The sequence below is a fragment of the Aspergillus foveolatus genome, assembly GCF_047715535.1.
Source record: "Aspergillus foveolatus strain CBS 279.81 unplaced genomic scaffold BDW70scaffold_6, whole genome shotgun sequence".
In the NCBI taxonomy this organism is placed as follows: Eukaryota; Fungi; Ascomycota; class Eurotiomycetes; order Eurotiales; family Aspergillaceae; genus Aspergillus; species Aspergillus foveolatus.
In genome coordinates, this window is record NW_027396070.1 from 93,154 (window position 1) to 110,064 (window position 16,911).

At 51.6% G+C, this 16,911-nt stretch overlaps 8 protein-coding genes across 8 annotated transcripts; 5 read left to right on the forward strand and 3 right to left on the reverse strand.

Annotated features, from left to right (window-relative positions):
- Positions 1 to 269: 269 nt before the first annotated feature.
- On the reverse strand, positions 270 to 1,995 carry BDW70DRAFT_170687 (uncharacterized protein; the record flags this gene model as incomplete). Its single annotated transcript, XM_073742998.1, has 3 exons — positions 270 to 1,266; positions 1,338 to 1,692; positions 1,935 to 1,995. 3 exons carry the CDS (start codon positions 1,993 to 1,995, stop codon positions 270 to 272), a joined length of 1,413 nt encoding a protein of 470 aa, XP_073599329.1.
- A 1,763-nt stretch (positions 1,996 to 3,758) lies between these two features.
- Positions 3,759 to 4,592, forward strand: BDW70DRAFT_170688 (Ser/Thr protein phosphatase superfamily; the record flags this gene model as incomplete). Its single annotated transcript, XM_073742999.1, has 1 exon — positions 3,759 to 4,592. The coding sequence occupies one exon, from the start codon at positions 3,759 to 3,761 to the stop codon at positions 4,590 to 4,592; it is 834 nt and encodes a 277-aa protein (XP_073599330.1).
- A 1,619-nt stretch (positions 4,593 to 6,211) lies between these two features.
- BDW70DRAFT_170691 (alpha/beta hydrolase) lies at positions 6,212 to 7,489 on the reverse strand. Its single transcript, XM_073743000.1, has 2 exons — positions 7,212 to 7,489; positions 6,212 to 7,133 (listed from the first exon to the last, which is right to left on the reverse strand). The coding sequence occupies exons 1-2, from the start codon at positions 7,370 to 7,372 to the stop codon at positions 6,383 to 6,385; spliced, it is 912 nt and encodes a 303-aa protein (XP_073599331.1). The 5' UTR covers positions 7,373 to 7,489; the 3' UTR covers positions 6,212 to 6,382.
- A 326-nt stretch (positions 7,490 to 7,815) lies between these two features.
- On the forward strand, positions 7,816 to 10,068 carry BDW70DRAFT_170693 (siderophore iron transporter mirA; the record flags this gene model as incomplete). The annotated part of the gene is made up of 7 exons (XM_073743001.1): positions 7,816 to 8,000; positions 8,069 to 8,234; positions 8,300 to 8,395; positions 8,463 to 8,488; positions 8,544 to 9,230; positions 9,297 to 9,626; positions 9,726 to 10,068. The coding sequence occupies 7 exons, from the start codon at positions 7,816 to 7,818 to the stop codon at positions 10,066 to 10,068; spliced, it is 1,833 nt and encodes a 610-aa protein (XP_073599332.1).
- An 844-nt stretch (positions 10,069 to 10,912) lies between these two features.
- Positions 10,913 to 11,744, forward strand: BDW70DRAFT_170694 (uncharacterized protein; the record flags this gene model as incomplete). The annotated part of the gene is made up of 1 exon (XM_073743002.1): positions 10,913 to 11,744. Exon 1 carries the CDS (start codon positions 10,977 to 10,979, stop codon positions 11,742 to 11,744), a length of 768 nt encoding a protein of 255 aa, XP_073599333.1. The 5' UTR covers positions 10,913 to 10,976.
- A 1,020-nt stretch (positions 11,745 to 12,764) lies between these two features.
- BDW70DRAFT_156688 (uncharacterized protein) lies at positions 12,765 to 13,264 on the reverse strand (the record flags this gene model as incomplete). The annotated part of the gene is made up of 2 exons (XM_073740236.1): positions 12,765 to 12,935; positions 12,992 to 13,264. The coding sequence occupies 2 exons, from the start codon at positions 13,262 to 13,264 to the stop codon at positions 12,765 to 12,767; spliced, it is 444 nt and encodes a 147-aa protein (XP_073599334.1).
- A 635-nt stretch (positions 13,265 to 13,899) lies between these two features.
- Positions 13,900 to 15,027, forward strand: BDW70DRAFT_147711 (tellurite-resistance/dicarboxylate transporter family protein; the record flags this gene model as incomplete). The annotated part of the gene is made up of 1 exon (XM_073738758.1): positions 13,900 to 15,027. One exon carries the CDS (start codon positions 13,900 to 13,902, stop codon positions 15,025 to 15,027), a length of 1,128 nt encoding a protein of 375 aa, XP_073599335.1.
- Positions 15,028 to 15,318: 291 nt separating this feature from the next.
- On the forward strand, positions 15,319 to 16,875 carry BDW70DRAFT_147712 (MFS transporter; the record flags this gene model as incomplete). Its single annotated transcript, XM_073738759.1, has 1 exon — positions 15,319 to 16,875. One exon carries the CDS (start codon positions 15,319 to 15,321, stop codon positions 16,873 to 16,875), a length of 1,557 nt encoding a protein of 518 aa, XP_073599336.1.
- Positions 16,876 to 16,911: the final 36 nt, after the last annotated feature.

Below are 16,911 nucleotides of genomic sequence, written 5' to 3' on the forward strand. Positions count from 1 at the left end.
ATGCTTACCTCCAGCAGGAAAGTGATTTACTCCTCCACCACCACCACCACCACCATCATCACCCTTCCCAGCAACCCCACATCTCACTCCAAACCTAGCAGGGGAACTTGCCGCGAAGATATATTAGAGGAATAATGATGGGCGTAATAGGTGTGGTGTGTTCGGGAGATATTTTGGATGTGCCGATGGTATATACCTCAGGATCGGGATAGCCCCCGGGCGAGGAAATGCGCGCCTATGAAATATGATTGTAATAACCGATACATTGACTACCATGACCGTGGTATCCAATACTTCCCCCAATGCTCCTCTGTGTCTGCCTCCCTGAACTTCTCAACTCCACCCACGACTCCATCCCCGTTGACCTCCCACTCCTCCCTCTCAACCCTCTCCGCCCAGTTCTCCAGCACCTTGTGGATCTGCACATGATAGCGGAATGTAAACCCGTCAGGACACCCACTTTGGTACAACAATGTATTACTATTACCAGGTTTCTGATTCAAGTCCTGATTGTTGATAAAAACACCGAACGGCTGTCCATTTGACTGGCGCACCCACCCATTTGCTCCAATCCCGAAGGGCAATAGGAGTTCACATCCGTTGCTCCAGAATTGCGGGTGCCTCACGACTACGCGGTCGATATAGAGCCCTGCAGGCATAGGGTGGGATGGATAGTTCTCGTTGTGGACGAGCTCCTCGGCGTCGGTGATAAAGATTCGCAGCGGACAGTCGCCCGGGAACTCGCCCATGTAGGTGTATGTCGAGTCTGTGAAGTCTGTCATGACTTGGTCGAGGAATTCCGGCACTTTTGGAAAGAGTATACCAGGCGCGATGTAGCGAAACCTGACCTTGAAGTGGGAGACAGCACTGAGAAATTCATGCGCAAAGGACGACAGGGGGATGAAGTCCTGAGCTAAAGTTACTGGATCATGCCACGGCAGATGAGTATAAGTAGATTCATCCTTGCCCGGTATCCGCGAGTCAATTGCTTCTACAAGACGCTTGAAAGCGAAGAGTGTCTTTTTCATGTCTGTAGCTGTGTACGCGTGGATTGACCAGGGATCTATGAGCGGTAACTGGTTTGGTTGATTTTCCCAGTTTTCCCATCTACAAGAGGGCACTGCCTCTACCTTTCCCTCATCAATCATCTGCAAATAGGCGCCTAGGATATCCTCCAGAGGTATCCAGGTCCATTCATGGAAGCAAACACCGGTAGTGTCATTATTATCAGCGACAAAGGCTGCTTTGAGAGTCTCTTGGTCAAAGCTAGTGAGCCGTTAGAACAGTCTGTTTAAAGTTGACCACAGGCAATCAGGATAGTGAATCGCAACGCTTACAGAAGACCCTCATCATCGCTAAGGAGGAAGCAACTGGACCCGTATAGTTCCAGGAACCGGTCATCCCAGTCATCGTAGAATTCATTTTGGTACAACATCATATCGTCCGGCCACACTAAGCCCCCCAGGAAGTAGAAAAGTCCTGGGCGACCAGTCTTGGGCAATGCTTCATTGTCGTAGGCACGCTTTAGAAACTCCACCAGCGGCACTGCAAGTCTGATAGCAAATTCCTCAGACGGGGCTTTCACTTCCCACCATGTTCGAGGCTTCGGCGGCATCTCATAGCCACAACCTTTCATGGCTCGTGTGAGGAGCTCATTGCGTAGCGCCGCACAGCGCTCGTATCCATATATTCCTTGGAGACTGAGGACGGCTCGGTGTCTGAGTGTTCTGAGGCCATTTTGGCAGAGACAAAATGGTGATTAGATTCAATGTTGAGGAAGTGAGAAAGGAGAGTTTAGGGGCAATGGCACCAATTTTTAACCCCACAGCCAACAAATCACATGACTTTGAGTTTTGTGAACAGAAAGGTAGTCTCTGGTATATTATAGAGATGGTATTAACGTTGTTCTGGTGCTAGGCACTGCTTTCAATAACTGGCATTGTTTGTACAGGTGGGCGGGTGCGCCCGAAACAATAACCAGCCCAGAGCCCCCATCTAGTACGAACTCAGGGATAAGCACTTCACTGTTTTTATGGGCAACTATGGATCCTGTTCCTGCTTACATTGCATCTGGCGGTTTCAGAAGACCAGAAGCAGCATGTCCAGATCAAGACTTGCTGGCGCCCGAGCACAGGTTCTGCACTGCAGTAAGCATCCATACTTCCACAGTACCCTGAAAGGAGCGGCGGTTTCCAAAGTCAGGTTTGTACAAGCCTTCTTACTTCCAAAGCTTGGTCTGGACTCTCAATTATTACTGGGACCGCCGATATCTGGATCGCAATCATCAAAGTCGCATGGTCCTGGTCCACAAAAATTCCGAACCCTCGCCGCAATGCCCATAAATCGAGCAACGTCTACAGAAAGTAGTATAAGTCCGTGGATGCTTCTAGAAAGAGCCAATGGAATAATGTGTGCTTACGAGTCAAACCTATAATTTACTCCAGGTTGTATACCCTCAGTCGGGACCGTAAGTGCCTTGGTTGTGCGCCGTCATTGGGTTCTCACACATCAGACACGCAGTTCCTTGGTGGCAATATCCATTTGTAGAACAGCAACTGTAATGTCTTTTATGACTGGTTGTATTCGAAGTATATTGGTCTTCGAAGGATGAATATCAAAGTGACCTACTCTTTAATGATGTTTACAAACTGTATCACGATGATACGGCCCGTAGATGCCATCTGAGATAGCTATGCCTTAGAGACAGGAGTCACGCAGACGCCGTAATCAAGCCAGAAGTTCGTGTAGTATTAAATCTAGAGGGAATTCGTCAGTCCTGGGAATCCATGGGATACGACGAGCTAATATGAGCACCCTCAACCAGCTATTCAGGGACAGTAGATCGACAAAATTGATTCCACTATTCGTGGAGTCAATCCTGCGATGGGAAATGCAATCAAGTAAACTCACGATTAGGGGGCTATAGCATTACACTGAAGGGTTAGTTGTCACCAGAAGACTAATATTGAAGAGGACTTCCCACGCTATCACCGTGTAGAACATTGTACTAGCGGCCACAGTCTGCAGTGATACCAGGCTGTGTCGGCTTAAAGCAGGTGCTGAGGTAGCTGATTAACCTACATGTCTTGCTTCAAGCGCTCTCACCATGGCTGTCCGTCGTGTAGTAGCCCAGCGGCCCAGTCGATGCAAATATAACCCCTCCTCGTCCCTAGATAGTCTACAGTTCTACGCCTCCAGGTTAGTCATGCCCAAACACTGCGGGCATGATGCACTATCTTGTTCGCTGCCTGTGATAGTATCCAGAGAAAAGCTGCAATCGAAGGCCATGTTTGGCGCTTTGAACATTGGAGAATCTTTGTACTCAGTAAATAGATGGCAATACATTAGCTTCGCACGCTTTAACTTGCCAATCACGTACGCTATTAATTCAGGCTCGTATAATGCAGTACAGGAAACAGATTTCAAGATCCTGTAAACTGAAGTAAGCGCTTTCTGGGATGATAGTATGGTAAAAGCTCACTTTGACCACTTAAAAACTGTATTATTTAAATCATCTCCCCAATCGCACCCCTAGTATGTCTCTTACTTCAATAACGTAGAGTACTTGGTTTCGAAGAGCTGATAATTGTCATTTAGTTCACAAACAGATTCATGGGTTTCAACTTCATAAACATATGCGCGACAAGTGCTGCTTAAAATAGCCCCGCAGCTAGCTGTAAACATCATTAAGTGCAGTCTTGGCAGAATGCCTTTAAAAAGTTTATAGTGACTTAAGAGAACTGCAACGGACAGCCATAATGTTTGAGAAGGTACACTCAATTCTCAATAAACGGCCCACCTCTTTTCAAGTTCTCTCTGACCTCCACTTAGAGGTCAACGAACAATACCTGTCTTTTGAGATACCTCTATGCTCCAAACATCTCATCCTCGCCGGTGATGTTGGACGTTTAATGGACTACGACAACTATCTCGGCTTCCTAAAAAGGCAGACAGATCAATTTGACCTGGTCTTTCTAGTCCTTGGCAACCATGAGTTCTATACTGGTACCTTTACAGCGGGACTGCAAAAAGCCAGGCAACTCGAGCAGGAACCTTCTTTGAATGGGCGCCTAATCCTTCTCCACCAAAGACGGTACGACATTCTAGGATCCCGTGTTACCATCCTTGGCTGCACACTCTGGTCTAAAGTTCCAGATGATGCGAGAGATATTGTCAGGTCAAGAATACAAGACTTCAAGAAAATCCAAGGTTGGACTGTTGACGATCACAATGGATCTCACGAGGTAGACCTTGCCTGGCTGTTAAAAGAGATAGAGTCAATACAAATCGAGGATAGGAAACAGTCCCAAAAGCGATCTATATTGGTTGTGACGCATCATGCTCCGTCCCTCCAGAAAACATCCAGCCCCCAGCACGCAAATAGCCCTTGGGGCTCTGCCTTTGGAACTGAAATCCTCCCGCGGTTGTCGAAGTCAAGTGGTGTTAAAGCTTGGGTTTTTGGACACACGCACTATACCACGGAGTTCAAAAATCAGGGCATACGAGTTGTGGCAAATCAACGGGGATATATGCTTTCGTTGTCAAAGGAGTCGAAGGACGGATTCGACGTTGGGAAAATTATCTATGTATGATCCAAAGCTGCATTTTGGTCTTGTTAGATTTTCAGGAGCATGCATGATGTGAGCACCTTGTTAGATTGGCAAACTTAATCGTTGCATGCAATCATGTAGGCGTGTATACTCATAACCAGTACCCGGTTTAAAGGATTTTCGCGCCTCTTATGGAACTACTTTATAGGGCCATGTCCCCAGGAAACTGGTTGGCAGGAGCTGGAAACAAGCAGGGCTTAACTCTGGAGAGCGTAAAAGCTAATGCTAGCCATTGGGAGTTTACGCCTACTGCCTGTGACTGTTCTATTTGGGTAGGTTCGGTCCTGACCATATTGAGCGCAGCACCACCGAAGGATCAATTAATGGCGTCCTCTCTTTAAATCGGACTCTGCGCAGCAGAGTTCGCCGACTGATACAACTCTATCGACCAGGAAAGTTGCTGATCGTCTGGGATTTGTCTTACAATGCCGTCAAAGTTCCTGGCGCAGCGAGCAAAGAACTCTAGATACCTTATTCCCGCATCTGTAAGCGACTACACCACAAACTGCGGTGCTGGCGCTGATTTCTGCACCTAGGTCATTCCCGGCATTCCAAAACCTCCTGGTAGCCGCTTTCTTAGTGCTACGGAATCCGTTACTGGATCCTTCGGCTATCGACAACAACGCTGGATCGATATACCTTGCTCCGCGATGCTTTTCTCTAGCTGCTTTCTTATCCCCAGCTGATTCTTCAGTGGTGTTGTAACGTCTCTTTGGACGGTGAGGGGGCGTCGTGATGATCTCGAGCAACGTTTCTGTCTTGGTCAGTAGTAGACTGATCTAAAGTGAATGCCTCCGTCTTTTTCAACTTCTCCGCTTATCGATGCATGTACTTGCAGCCTTTCCTGCAAAAACGTTATCGCGTCTGGGTTGTATGCGTCGTTCTCGGGTGCACAGTACCCTATATCAGGGCCTTGTCACGATATCATCACATTGCTATGTCCACAAAGCAATAACTGCCAGCGTATGCAATTTCGCTATTATACCCTTACTATCCGTCAGACTGAGGCTAACGCGGAGTGTAGGCCATGATTTTTGTCATATTAGATTTCCCAAATAATCACACCGGGAATGAAGAATACAAAGGAGTTGCTATCTAGTACAATATCACCTATATGTTGAAATCGCGATTATAACAACTCTACCATTTATGCATCACAGTGCGATGGTGCCGTCTTTCACTGCTGAAGATTCAGGGCTGATAATCTGAAGGGAGCCGTAGCTTTCTCTGGCCGCGCATAACAACCTACTTATGCAGAGATATCTCTGTCGTATTATATAAAGGTATAGATGAGAGGCTTCACGGTAGGCTTGGATATTGAATGACACCGTCGGTATTCAATTGCGGCGAGACCTAGAAAAATAATTATAGGTGATAGCTCCGTTATTACTATGGTATGCTCGACAGCACCAGGGATATGATCCCAGAGCTTGACATTCCCTTTAGATCCAGCTGCTAAAAAACTGGCCATCTAGTGAGGATGCAAACCATGGTCCGGGAAGAAGGAACAGCTTTCATCTATCATTGGATAGCTTGTTTTATCGTCTTTTAGCAGCAGCGTTCAATTACCATCGGATTGGCCATTCTAATATAAACTCATGTCAATCTCCTAACGGCTAAAGTCCGTAATGGCAACGTTATCGGCCTTTCGATTGCTATATATATTTCTCGCAAACACCTCAAAAATGGCCACCAGAAACTGACAAACAAGGCTTTCTTTTATAAACCAAAAGGTATATGCCTGTTCTGGTAAGCCGTATATTGGTATTTGATCAGATATTGAGATTGCTAAGAAACATAAGACCCCCGCTCAAGGCAGGAGCAATAACACTCCCATGATCTTCATCAATGTACTGTTTGACCTCCAGCTCACGGAGTCTTTCACTGGCCAGAAGCTCCGAGTAAAGCTCCTCACAGTTGTCAGTCATCCGACGCTGCTCAGCAGCGCGCTGCCTTCGCTTGAACGCCTCATCCGATTCACCCCGTTCGCGGACGGGATATTGCTCCCTCGAGCCGAATGACAACCGGAGAACGGGATGGACGCTTGGAAAAAGGGCTGTATCACCCATGAACCGTCTCGCTTCTCTCAGGATAAACCGGTGGTTCCACCAGATTGACGGACTGGCCGCGAGGTAAACGTCGAAGCTTGATGGTTTCGTAAAGAGGGCATGAAGTGCGAATAGCCCGCCATAAGAGTGGCCGAATAGCGCAGAACGACCGAAAGAGACGCGCGGAAATACCTTCAACTCCACAAATGGCCTGACTATCTCTGTGATAAAGGTAAAGAACCCATCGGCGCCGCCATGGGCTTCCGGTTTCGGGCTCCCATCCGGCCCCTCGGGCGGGATGTAATGATCACAAGGAGGCGTTAGGTCATAGCTGCGCCGAGGACTAAAGACAGAGTCCGCAATAGGATAACCGATGGCAATGACGACGGTTCCTGTCTCACTTGGTCGATGCGATTTCCGTCGTCGAAGGGCCTCGGTTGCGGTGAGGAAGAGCGCGTTTCCGTCTACAAGGTAGCTAGCGGGAGAAAAAAAAAATAGATTAAATTTTCGGCCGCCAGGGCAAGAATTGTGCATTGCCAGGAGCTCCACTTACACTGCGTTTGCTCTTTCGCCGGAGGCATCTCCAGACTCAGACCAGGTCAGCGGCCATGAAACATCGATCTGGTAAGGTTCGTCTTTCTTTCGTGCAATCTGCCACGCGGCCATATTCCGGGCTGCCCCCGGCTGGGTGGGAGTAAACGTCCAGTGAGTCATCACACTTCAACTCCTGTAATGACGAGGATTGTCCGATGCGGGCAGGCAAGGAATCTGACTCTTTAAGCCGGGATAACTCCGATTTCTATCCTCCCAGGCTTGCGTGGCTTGAAGCGGACGTCTTGGTTTTGACTTGGCATTTGTTATCTGATCTTCTGGTTTCTTGTAAACTGGGGCTAGATAAGATTAAGTTCGCTTATGATGTGACGCTATTGGGTAGAGTTCGCTGCTTGTGGCTGCTCGTGGGTCTTTCGCGTGGTCTGACAATCTAGGTCAATACGAAGACTGCTCCCAATCGAGGGTATATCGACGAAGTGCGGAAGAAGACGTTCCGAACGGACGGCCTTTCAGCCCTCGTTAGAGTAGACCATCGGAGGTCTTGCATATTTGAATAGCCTGGCAGCCGTCCAGAGTTCAGTTCTAGATCCCTCACATCCGCAACAATGGCTCTCGACGATATTTCAGCAGTGCCCAAAGGCGCGCCGGATACGGATCCTGCTGTGGAGAGACCAGGTCAACTGCCCGATGCTGAGCTTTCAGACTCGAAGAGGCTCCAGGCCGGCGTGAAAAGGGCTGAGATGCTGCGCAAGGGATGGACGAGACAGGGTTTGATTATAGCTTTTACTGGGTACGCATCTTATACCGGCTTGCATTGCCCAGCAGCTAGTGAATCAGGTTAACCGGTGCCGCGAATAGTCTCTTTCTCGCAACGCTATCAATCAACTTCGGCGACTATTCAACACAAGTGTACGTACCGTACGCGACATCTGCGTTCAAGCAGCACTCGGCGATGTCCGCTGCACGGGTTGTAGGGAACATTACTCGGATCGCGATGTATCCCATCGTTGCGAAACTGGGAGATGTAAGTGTGCAATCCCCACTTAGGCATATCTGAGCTGACTCTTTCTTTTTTTTTTTTTTGTAAAGGTGTTTGGTCGAGCGGAGATGTTCATCCTCTCAATTGTCTTCCAGGCTGTTGGGTATGCGATCTATGCGGGATGTAAGAACGTCGGGCAGTATATCGTGAGTCACGGCGCATATGTGTCATAGATTTTCGCTGCGCATAGCGGCTGACATGCTCATCTCACAGGCCGGCGGAATCTTCGAGGCTATTGGGTTAGTACACTCCCCCTTCATAACTGATAGTCTCCCCCCTGACATGCATACGCAGCTCAACTGGCTTCGGCTTGACCCAACAAGTCTTTGTAGCTGATGTCACGAACCTCATCAACCGCGCCGTATGGTCTACTCTTCCCGACTCCCTAACCGTTATTCCAGCTCTGTACCTCGGGACCGAGATTGCAGAGGCTGTGCTCGAGGAGAACGAGTGGCGCTGGGGGTTCGGGATGTGGGCTATAATAGAGCCCGTTTGTTCCGTCCTTCTGGTCGGGACTATGCTCTACTACGAAAAGCGTGCGTGGAGGAAGGAGTCTGCCCCTGCAGAGTTCGCACCCGAGTCGACGGAGAGAAATGTGGATGAGGGCTGGTGGAAGTGGATTTATAACCTCGTCTGGGTGCAATTGGACGCCTTTGGCGCAATCCTCCTTCTGCTGGGTCTGTCGCTCTTCCTGGTTCCGCTGTCGTTAACAGGCTCCGGGAACAGCGATGACTGGCATAAGGGCTCGTTTATCGCGATGCTTGTCCTGGGCGTCGTGATCTTTGTTGCGTTCCTTGCTTGGGATACGTGGTTCGCGAAGAAACCGTTTATCCCGTATAGGATGATCAAGAACCGTACTGTTGCTGCGGCTTGTTTACTGGGAGCCCTCGACTTCTTTCATTATTCGGTTTTTTCTGTTTTTTTTACGAGCTATCTTCAGGTGGCGGCGCATTATGGGGCCGGACCGGCGACGAGGATTGAGTATGTGCCGTCGAGCCTAGCCCTATTGTCCGGCATAAGACGCTGACAAATTTTCCAACACCACAGCAACTCCCTCCGAGTCGCCTTCCAAGTTGCCGGGATATTTGCTGCGTATTTCATGAAATTCACCCAACGGTCGCAGGTCTGGGTGTTCACCGGTGTCCCCCTCTGTGTCCTAGGCATGGGCGTCCTGCTCTACCTGGTCGACATGGGCGAGGGCCGCGTAGGCAACGAGGCGGCATTCGTGACAGCGAAATCCCTCATCGGTATTGGGCGAGGTTTTTACCAGACGGCTTCGCAAGTCTCGGTCCAAGCGAAGGTTTCGCGGGGTGAGGTCTCGGTCGTCACGGCTGTTTTCTTTGCTGCTATGAGTATCGGCGGGGCTATTGGGACTAGGTGCGTAAACAGCATGGCCGGCCTCTACCTTCTGGTTCCTTTTGGTTCTTGATCGGTCATGGTTCAATACATGAGAGTGTATACGCTGATTATATGCAGTGTTGCCGGCGCAATATGGCGCAGTACCCTACCCAAAAAGCTAGCTCAGCATCTCCCCGCTGAATTTAAGGACCAAGCGCAGGCCATCTTCGGTAGTATCGTTGTCGCGCAAAAATACGAGATTGGAACGCCAGCACGATACGCGATCGATATGTGCTATCGCCAATCGCAGCGAATGTTGGCTATTGCTGCGTTGGCGGCGTTGGCGCCTATGTTGATTATTATGTTCTTCTTGGAGAATGTACCTTTGACTGAGGAAACTACGTTGGCTGGGCTGAATGGGAATGGAGAGGCTATTAAGAAGAGCCATAGTGGAGGGGAAGGAAAAGAGGCGAGGTCATGAATGCTTCGAATGTGCTAGCAAATATTAGCCAGGGACTTCGATGTATAGAGAGTGCGACTAATGAACATTGGCCGATAAATACTTGGATTGATATCGAAAGTATTGCCCAAAAATCTCAACAAACATGATAGTTAGGGAAATTTCCTATATTGCCGTTTGCACCGCTGGCCTGACTTCACCATGCAATGTCGCCGTGCTTCGCGCTGGTTCCGAGAGGGGAATGACGTTGATTAGACCTTCAGACCGGGGCACTTTGGTCTGGCACCGATGGGTTAGTCGTGCGCCCTGAGGATTGCATAGACGACAGGTGAAGATAGGGATCTTAAGAGATAGACCTTCGACTTGCCAGCGCAGACAGACGTAGGGCGTTAACAATTAAAGGTTAAGGTCTAGATGCGAATAATGACAGCTGGTTTGTAGAATTGGAGCTTTTAAGTAAAATCACGAATCTATACGCATCAACACCTTTGATCTACGTCTTTGTACTCCTCCAGGCACGACTAAATGTAATCAGGGATCTTGGCCGACCGATCCTCCAATCCACCATTGTACTTAGGTTTACTCAGTTGCTTAATCTAAGTGCTAAGATGCTAGTCATACAGAAAACGTCTGGGTGGCTGATATTTTCCACACACGATGGCGCGGTAAGGTGCACTCCTGAGGTCTTCTGCCGCTTCGCAAAATATACGCCAAGTCGACGTCGTGAGAGAACCTATAAGATATCACTCTCTCAACCATCTCTTGATATCTAAAGTACAACTTAGAAACCTGTCAACTCGGTAAAGTAGACCTTATACGTTGACGTCATATGACATCACGGAGCTTTCCAACCCCGCGTATAACAACCATCCACTGCTTGACTTCCAAAGTTTCCAACGCAAATCTTACAAATATTGTGTGATACAGACATGGTGCGAATCTTCATCACCGGCTCGAGCGATGGTATCGGGCAAGCAGCTGCCAAGGTCCTCGCTGAGCAGGGCCACTCAGTCGTCCTTCATGCGCGCAACGCCGACCGCGCCGCCTCAGCGCAAGAGGCCGTTCCAGGCGCCGAGGCCGTCCTGGTGGGCGATTTGAGCTCCATTGCTGAAACAAAAAAACTGGCAGAGGAAGCAAACAAGTTTTCACCGTTCGACACGGTCATCCACAACGCCGGGATTGGATACGGGGCGACGGCCAGCCAGGAGATCACCGAAGATAAGATATCGGCCATCTTTGCTGTCAACACGCTTGCACCGTATATCCTGACCTGCTTAATGCATAAACCAAAATCAAGGCTTCTTTATATGAGCTCGGATAGTCATTACGGCGGTGACGAGAGTCTACGGAACATCACGCAGTCCCATTCGTATGGGAATACCAAACTGCACGATGTAATGCTAGCAAATGCATTCTCTCGAAGATGGGGCAACACGATCCAGGTAGTTAGCATGCATCCTGGTTGGGTGAGAACCAAAATGGGAGGCGTAATGGCGCCTGGGGCGTTGGACAGGCCGGCCAGAGTCCTGGCCGACTGGGCAGTCGGAAAGGGAGATCTGGCCCGCCTCAAGAGCGGTACCTTCTTTACGACCAGCGGCCCAGAATCTGCACATCCCGGTGCCGATAATGTCCAGAAGCAAGAGGAGTTATTGCGCATCTGTCAGGAGGTGTCGGGCGTGGGGGTCCCGGGGGGGTAGCAAGACGACCTGGGGGAAGGGGGTTCTCATGATTACCAATGCAAATTCAAGTTAAGACGACACTATTGGAGGAGCTGCATACTAGAACTGTTGCCTAGCCTGAGTCTAGGCTTGTAGGAGCCGGTGGTCCGGTTTCTTAGTCGGTGCATTGGCACTATCCGAATAGACTGAGACGGCACCGCCAGACTATTGAACGACGGGCCTGCGGTAGATCACTTTAGAGGCCGGTCCAGAAGCTAATCTGCGCATAACCGTACACTCCGAAGATGGATCGGCCTCTAGATACTCGGTCTCCTGAAGTCTAAAGCAATACCCAAGGGGCTCTTGCGGCTCGTGCACTTAATATGAGGCGACTCCATGACTCGGGCATCCGGATAAGTCGAAGACTCGGACTGGCATAGGTAGGAGAAAGCCAACCCGGCTGATCACGTAGTAATTATTGTATTGCAGTAAATTACTGCCGTAGTCATGGGTATATCCTCCAAAGTACGCATCTCGCTCGTGATTATTCCCTACTTCGCCAAACCCCGACTCCATATTTGAGCGCCACCTCTACCAAATACACATACCGCTCAATACTCCTTGCGCTGTGATTTTCCTCGTTGAACAATACTCGGATCTTCAGCTTGCCCTGGTATGACCAGACGGCAACTACCACCTCCCCGCCCGAGCATTCGGCTGAGAGAGAGAACTTCTCGACCGTGGACCCGCCATACGATGAGCCTAGGTAATCGGCAATCTTGCCAAAGCTGTTGACTATTGGAGCACTGTAGAACGTAGGACACAACGGTGGATCTTGGCTCTGGAAGATCTCTGCGAAGGCCGGCTCCACCAGGGCCGGCAGGTGGGGGTCGCTCTCTGCATCTAGATAGACCTGTTTGGACAGCTCTGTGTCTCAGAAGGTGGTCACCGGTATTGATACTGGCCAGATTGCATGTTGGGGCGAGATCGCATTCTTAGATAACGGACCGTCCTTCGGCCGGCGCACATCGAGGATGATGACGGTGTTGTAGTTCCGGGTCAGGGTGAAAGGACCATAACGGCGCCCAGGGTGTTCATAAGATGATGTGGAGTGCGCAAGGCAAGGACATTGGCATTTTGTAGAAAGTATATCGCCGCCGTCTCGGCCGCGGGCAGGCTGTCCAGCAACTCTGCCGTCACCTCGCTTCCGCCAGCGACGGTCCCAAATGTCTAATGTAGCCAGGCGTTGATCTGCTCGGTCCCCGGCTTCTGATAGACTCTTTTACTATTGAGGCAATGGCCGGGTGTCGCTGTTGCCGTGAGATCCACGCGCCGCGGGCTTGCTTGATGTCGATAGTGAGTCCCAGGTCGACTCTCAGCTTGACGGTGACGGTAATGTCGAGCCGGCGTCGTCCTTTGCGGACATTGTGTGATCCATTAGCCAGGTGAAAGGCTTCCACTGCATCGAGGTTGCGCTCTGGGATAGTCTCGTCTCTTGGGCGCCATTTGACCGAGTCCTTGGATTGCAGCAGCACGCGTGCGGTGCGAAGATTGATCATGATAACTTGCAATCTGCTCAGCAAGAAAAACGATCACCGTCAAAGTAGTCCAATTGCCAGGTGCAAATAGGCCACGAAATAAATGCTCTGACGCTATGATTCCCCTGCATGCTGACCCTGGCGATCAGCGGGGACGTCACCGACCCTATTCTAAATACCCATCACAGTTGATCACAGTTGCACCCAGCCGGATGCAAATCGTAGTTCTTGGCCTGCCCGAGCCATTGGGCTCGGGCGCCACGATCTGCTGATCTACTGATCGGCTGCTCCATGCCCGTGCGGTGTCGTCCAGCCTTCTGAGCCCTAGTCTGCCCTGTTTCTGGTGGCCCTTGCCCAGTATCCGCGATCCACTCCAGCTAGAGTAGATCACAGCCCAAAAAAAGAAAGAAAAAATACACTGAGTCACGGACAGTATATTCCCATTAGTAGCCCAGTAACAATTGTGGTATGGAGTAGATTCAACGTACATTCTTTGGTTGGATTGTGCCTGATGAAATCATCGTGTAGTCACAGTGGATCGTCCCAAGGACCAAAACCAGGAGACGGCGCAGCATGAGGAACCAAGATGCAAAGAACAAGCCTTTGTTGACACTTGACGATCATTGACAGAAATTGACAAGCATTGAGCCATCGAGATGGAGAAGAGGCTCTCGCTTCGCCAGCAACTCTCCCAGGCAACCTGGGGCTGGTACTCGGCCTCGATGGCGGCGGGGGGTATTGCCGTGCTGCTCTACAACACCCCTCACCAGTTCACGGGCCTCAAGACCATCGGCAAGGTTGCCTATATCTTCAATATCGTCCTCTTTGTCGGAATCTCCCTCTGCATGGGTGCGCGCTTCTGTTCGAGCCCGTCCTCCCTGAAAGAGTCCGTCCGCGATCCCAGCGAGACGCACTTTATCGCGACATGCCCTCTCGCCGTCGCGACTATCATTCTCGGCGCCTCGAGCTACGGCACGGACGCGTGCGGGCCCTGGCTGCTGGGTGCCCTGCACGCGGTCTTCTGGGTCTACGTCGCGGTCTCGGTCGTCCAGGCAATTGTCCATAACTGGTACCTCTACCACCGACACATGGCCAGCCAGCAGCCCATGGCTATCGTCCGGTGCCTGCCGTCCTTTCCCGCAATGCTCAGCGGCACGATCGCCGCCGGCCTGGCGTCCGACCAGCCGGCTGGCCGGGCAGTGCCCATGATCGTCGCGGGCACCACGCTGCAGGGGTTCGGCTTCGTCATGACGCTGTTTGTCTACTCGGAGTACTTCTATCGCCTGAACAAGGACGGTCTGCCGGACCTCCACGACCGGCCAGAGATGTTTATTGCCGTGGGACCGTGGAGTTTCACGGCGCTGGCGCTGATTGGGATGGCAGAGGCTGCAGTGGAGAAGGTCCCGGCAGGCTACATCGTTTCGTCGGCTACAGAGACTGCAGTGGCCGTTGCAACAGGGCAAATTGCACTTGTGCTCGCCTCGCTCGTGGCCATCTTCCTGTGGATGCTGGCCCTCTTCTGCCTGTGCATTGCCATCCTCAGCATGCTGGCGCCGTGTCGCGCCCTCGGTGGAGACGGGGGGGTGCCGATGTCGCTAGCATACTGGAGCATGGTCTTCCCCAACACTGGATTTGTCATAGCCACCATCAGAATCGGACAGGTGCTACAGAGCGAGTCGGTACTGTGGGTAGCCTCGGCCATGACCATTGTGCAGGTGGGTACCTGGCTAGGAGTCGGATTGGCCACCATGTGGAAGATCGTCCACGCTTTCTTGTACCAGTAACGGCAATGATGAGATGATCGAGGACGCAACGGATGTCATTCGTGTGTAAGGTCTGGAGTATGACCAATTCCATTCTGTCATTGGGGAACAAGCCTCTCCAGCAAAGCTTGTCAATGCTTGGTATCGCCACGGTGGAGTCTGCTCTGCTCTATGGCCCATTTACGCGTTTTGCCTCTGCTTTATTTGCCTGTTCCCCTCTAGGCAGACGGTGAACTCCTTTGCTTTGCTATCTGTTCTTCTCTGATTTTCTTTTTGTTATTCTTTTTTTTGTTCTTCTGCTTGACGCCAGAAATGTCTGACGACCACGAAATCGGCATCAAAGAGGAATTCTCCTCAGATACGCCTCTCCTCGTGTCTGAGGAGGAAGCCCTATCTCGTGCCCGCAGCAGGCCGGGCGAGGCGCTGCCCCTGCGCATCACGTTTGGGCCTGGCGACCGCGACAACCCGCGGTGCTGGGGGTTCTGGCGCAAGTGGTACATCACCTGCTTTGTGAGCATGCTCAACGTGGTCACCACTTGGTGTGCCGGGGGGTTCTCGTCTGGCGCTCCCGAGATTGCTGACCATTTCGGGGTCTCAACTGAGGTGACGACCCTCTGTCTGTCCATGTACGTGCTTGGGTACGCAGTCGGGCCGGTCCTGCTGGCTCCCTTGTCCGAGTACTTCGGCCGGCAGCCCGTCTATCTGGTCTCGTGGCTGCTTGTCTGCCTGTTCCAGCTGCCGCTGGCACTGGCTCCGAATATTGGGACGATGATCGTCTGTCGACTCCTCGCCGGTCTAGCCGGGGGTGCGCCCTTGACCAACACCGGTGGCACAGTGAGCGATTTGTGGGAGCGCAACGCGAGCGGCGGGCCCATGGCCGTCTACGGGCTGAGCAGCACCTTTGGCCCGCCTATGGCTCTCGTGGTGAGCGGGTATATCGGCCTCAATCTCGGCTTTCGCTGGATTTTCTGGATCCTCATGGCGATCACGGGGGGCTTCTGGGTCCTTCTCGCCCTCACGGTGCCTGAGACCCGGCACAGCATCATCCTGCAGCGCAAGGCCCGTCGCGTCCGCAAGCAGATGGAGCAGGAAGGGCTGCGCTCGGCCTCGACGACCCACGATCTGCATGCCCCTGAGCGCAAGAACCTGCGCCAGCTGTTTGCCATCACCCTCTCCCGCCCTTTCGTCTTTCTCTTCACCGAGCCCATCACCAGCTTTTCTGCTGTCTACAACGGCTTCCTCTACGGCCTGGTCTATCTCTTCAACGAAGCGTTCCCGCTCGTCTTCGGCGGACCGCATGGCCACGGCTTCAACACAGGGCAGCAGGGCCTCTGCTTCCTCGGCATGGCGGTCGGTCCGCTCGTTGCGTTTGCCCTGTCCCCTCTGCAGGAACGCTACTATCTGCGCCGCGTTGCCGAGAACGAGGGCAGGGCCGTGCCCGAGGCGCGCATGTGGATGGCCCGCGGCGGCTCGCTCCTCATCCCTATCAGTCTGTTTTGGTTCGGGTGGACGAGCTACAGCTCCGTGCACTGGATCGTTCCCATCATCGCTTCCTCCTTCTTCGGTGCCGGTCTCTACATTGTCATTCTCAGCATTTTGAACTACGTCGTCGACGGGTACCAGACCTACTCTGCCTCTGCACTGGCGGGCGTCATCCTCGTCCGGAACATCGTCGGGGCTGGGTTCCCGCTCTTCGCGACGCAGATGTATGAGCGATTGGGATATGAGTGGGCAAGCTCTCTCTTGGGCTTCATTGCTGTCCTACTGGTGCCGATCCCTTTTGTCTTCTTCTACAAAGGCGAGGTTATCCGGCTGCGCAGTCCGTGGGCCAGGGAGCATTTCAATTCGAGCGAGGACCACCCGCATTAGCATTAGACAACTAGATCTAGCATATGATTACATGCC